The 2,371-nt window shown below is 44.2% G+C and overlaps 1 protein-coding gene across 1 annotated transcript in view; it reads left to right on the top strand.

Moving 5' to 3' along the window:
• The window catches only part of LOC101653471 (group 10 secretory phospholipase A2), a 23,623-nt gene extending 22,051 nt beyond the window's left edge, over positions 1 to 1,572 (top strand). The window contains exon 4 of the mRNA XM_004706262.2: positions 1,395 to 1,572. Within this exon, the coding sequence (XP_004706319.1) occupies positions 1,395 to 1,537 (143 nt within the window). The 3' untranslated portion in view covers positions 1,538 to 1,572. The remainder of the gene's footprint in view (positions 1 to 1,394) is intronic.
• The last annotated feature ends 799 nt before the right edge of the window (positions 1,573 to 2,371 follow it).

Here is a 2,371-nt window from a genome sequence, read left to right as displayed (position 1 = left end):
GACATGAAAGGACAGTGATTTGACAATATAGAAGAGGTGAAGAAAAAAACGAGGGAGATGCTGACAGTCATCCAAACAGATGAGTTTGAAAAATGTTTCCAAGAATGGAATTGCAGATTTGACAAAGTATTAAGTGTACTGGAGAGTACTTTGAAGGGGATAAGGTTGTTTTGTAAAAAAATTAAGTACATAGCTTTGCGGGGGAAAATCCTGTTTCTTTTTTCATGTACCTTATTTTTCTCTAAAATGTGATTTTCTACGACTTTGGGTTCTAAGGAGGATAAAGTAATGTGTCTAATGACACATAGCTACTAAACCTGTTGCCTAGCTGGCCCATTCCAAAACGTTTACTTTGTCTTTCTCTTGGAGAAATCTAGGTGGATTTCATTGTATTTGGCTTTTTATTTATATGCATAATGAAAAGCCCAACTAACAGGCAGTGGCTCTTACTGATGAAGTGAGATAGCCACAGCAGTCAGGACACTGTATCTTCTAGGTTAAATGAGCGATCAGCTGAAGACCACAGAATGCTACCAAACTAAAATAATGACTCTCCAAACAAGGAATTCTCAGGCCAAAAAGAGACTTATATAATGTGCAGCTCTGTATAACATGGGCAAGGCGAAAAGGTGGAGATGGACTATGCATTACGTATAAAAATTTTTAAGGGCATTCATTTAAGAGGTAGATGTAGAGAACTACTAGGGGGGTTGTCATTGATTTCCTGTCCTGTGCCAAGTCGTGCTTTCTCACCCACGCCAAGGTCAGACAGCTCTGCAAAAGGACAAAGTTCAGCTAATACCAATACAAACTTTATATTCTCCATTTGAAAGGTCCTCTCTGCCAACTTCAATTTCCTTATCTATAAAATGTAGGCTAAGGAGACCTCCCTCCTGGAGGTTTCCTGAGAATTAAGATCATTTGGTAAACTCTAGCCCACCCCCTCCAAACCTGGGAAGCAGGCAGCCTTATCTTTTCCAAGGCGTGATTAGTGGCTTTGACTTTGTGGTTAGCAGCTCAATCCATAATCCACTAGACCACCAAGTTCCCTGGTAAACTGTAAGAAGAAAAAACAAAAACTCACGAAACTGACTGCCATTGAGTCGATGCCAACTCATAGTGACCCTATAGGACAGGCTAGAGCTGCCCCCGTGACTTTCCGAGATGCTAACTCTTCACAGGAGTAGAAAGTCCCATCTTTCTCCCTTAGGAGCAGCAGCTGTTTTCAAAACTTTTGACCTTGCAGACTGCAACCCAACTCCTAACCACTAGGTGAGCTGTAACGTGCCCCACAAATGCACCTTACGACTCCTCCTGCCTTCAACTTCCCTCACCTTTACCCTCACGGTTTCGCCAAGTCCCTGCTCTGACATCCTTTTCCTCACTTCTTCCAGGGCCTACTGAGGACAAATGCCAAGCACTCACATGCAAGTGTGACCAGGAAGCTGCTCATTGTTTAGCTCAGGCTGAGTACAATGTAAAGTACCTTTTCTACCCCTATTTCTTATGTGAGAAGGACTCACCCAAGTGTGCCTGACTAGCCTGTACACGAAAATAAATCCTTCTCAGAGATCAACACCAGTGTTCACTTCTCTGATGGAAGGAAGCGAAGCCAGGTGCTGAAGCTGCAAGTCTCATGTTTGCTTTCTCTCTCCTATCCTGGAACTTTGGGCTGGAGTGCTTGGTTTAATAAGGTCAAATGCCTCGTTGTGTTTTGTGAAACCACAGCTATCTATGTATATGATAATGCCAGGTTTAGTAACATTTTTGAAACTCAACACCTGATGAAAAGGTGAGCTTTGTTTTCTAATTTGCTCCTGATGACAGATGTCAAATATGAATGAGCTCATGTGAACCTGGCCTCAGTACAGGCTGTGAGATGCAGATGTAGGATTACTGCCCTTGGGAAGGGTGCCTGTGGCCTCCCTGCTGCCATCCACTCGCAGCGACTCCATAGCACAGGAGACCTGCTCCCTCACGGTTTCCACGGCTGTAATCGACGCAAGTAGGTGGCCACAGCTGTCTCTTGCAGAGCAGCTGGTGATGGGTCCGAACTGCCTTGGGTTAGCAGCCAAGCAGTTGAACCACTGTATCACCAGGGATCTTTAGGCCGTTAGCTAAGAAAGCATTATTCCCAAACACCTTCCATTTTTATTGAGTCATCGTGTTCAAATAAACTTTTGTCAGAGAAGTACAAAGAAGTGTACTCCTCATTCACCGCTACCCAGTCGATGTCAACTCAGAAACCCTGGAAGACAGGGTAGAAGTGCCCCAGTGGGTTTCCGAGACTAACTTCAGAGAGAGATAACGCAGAAAAGTCAGCCCTTTGCACAGTCTGGAAATATCCATTCTCAGCCTGGGCATGGGTTGT

The sequence above is a fragment of the Echinops telfairi genome, unplaced genomic scaffold (genome assembly GCF_000313985.2).
Source record: "Echinops telfairi isolate 266 unplaced genomic scaffold, ASM31398v2 ScPeMD7_5;HRSCAF=22, whole genome shotgun sequence".
NCBI lineage: Eukaryota > Metazoa > Chordata > Mammalia > Afrosoricida > Tenrecidae > Echinops > Echinops telfairi.
The sequence above is the reverse complement of the archived record's forward strand: the minus strand, read 5'-3'. Positions and strand labels throughout refer to the sequence as shown.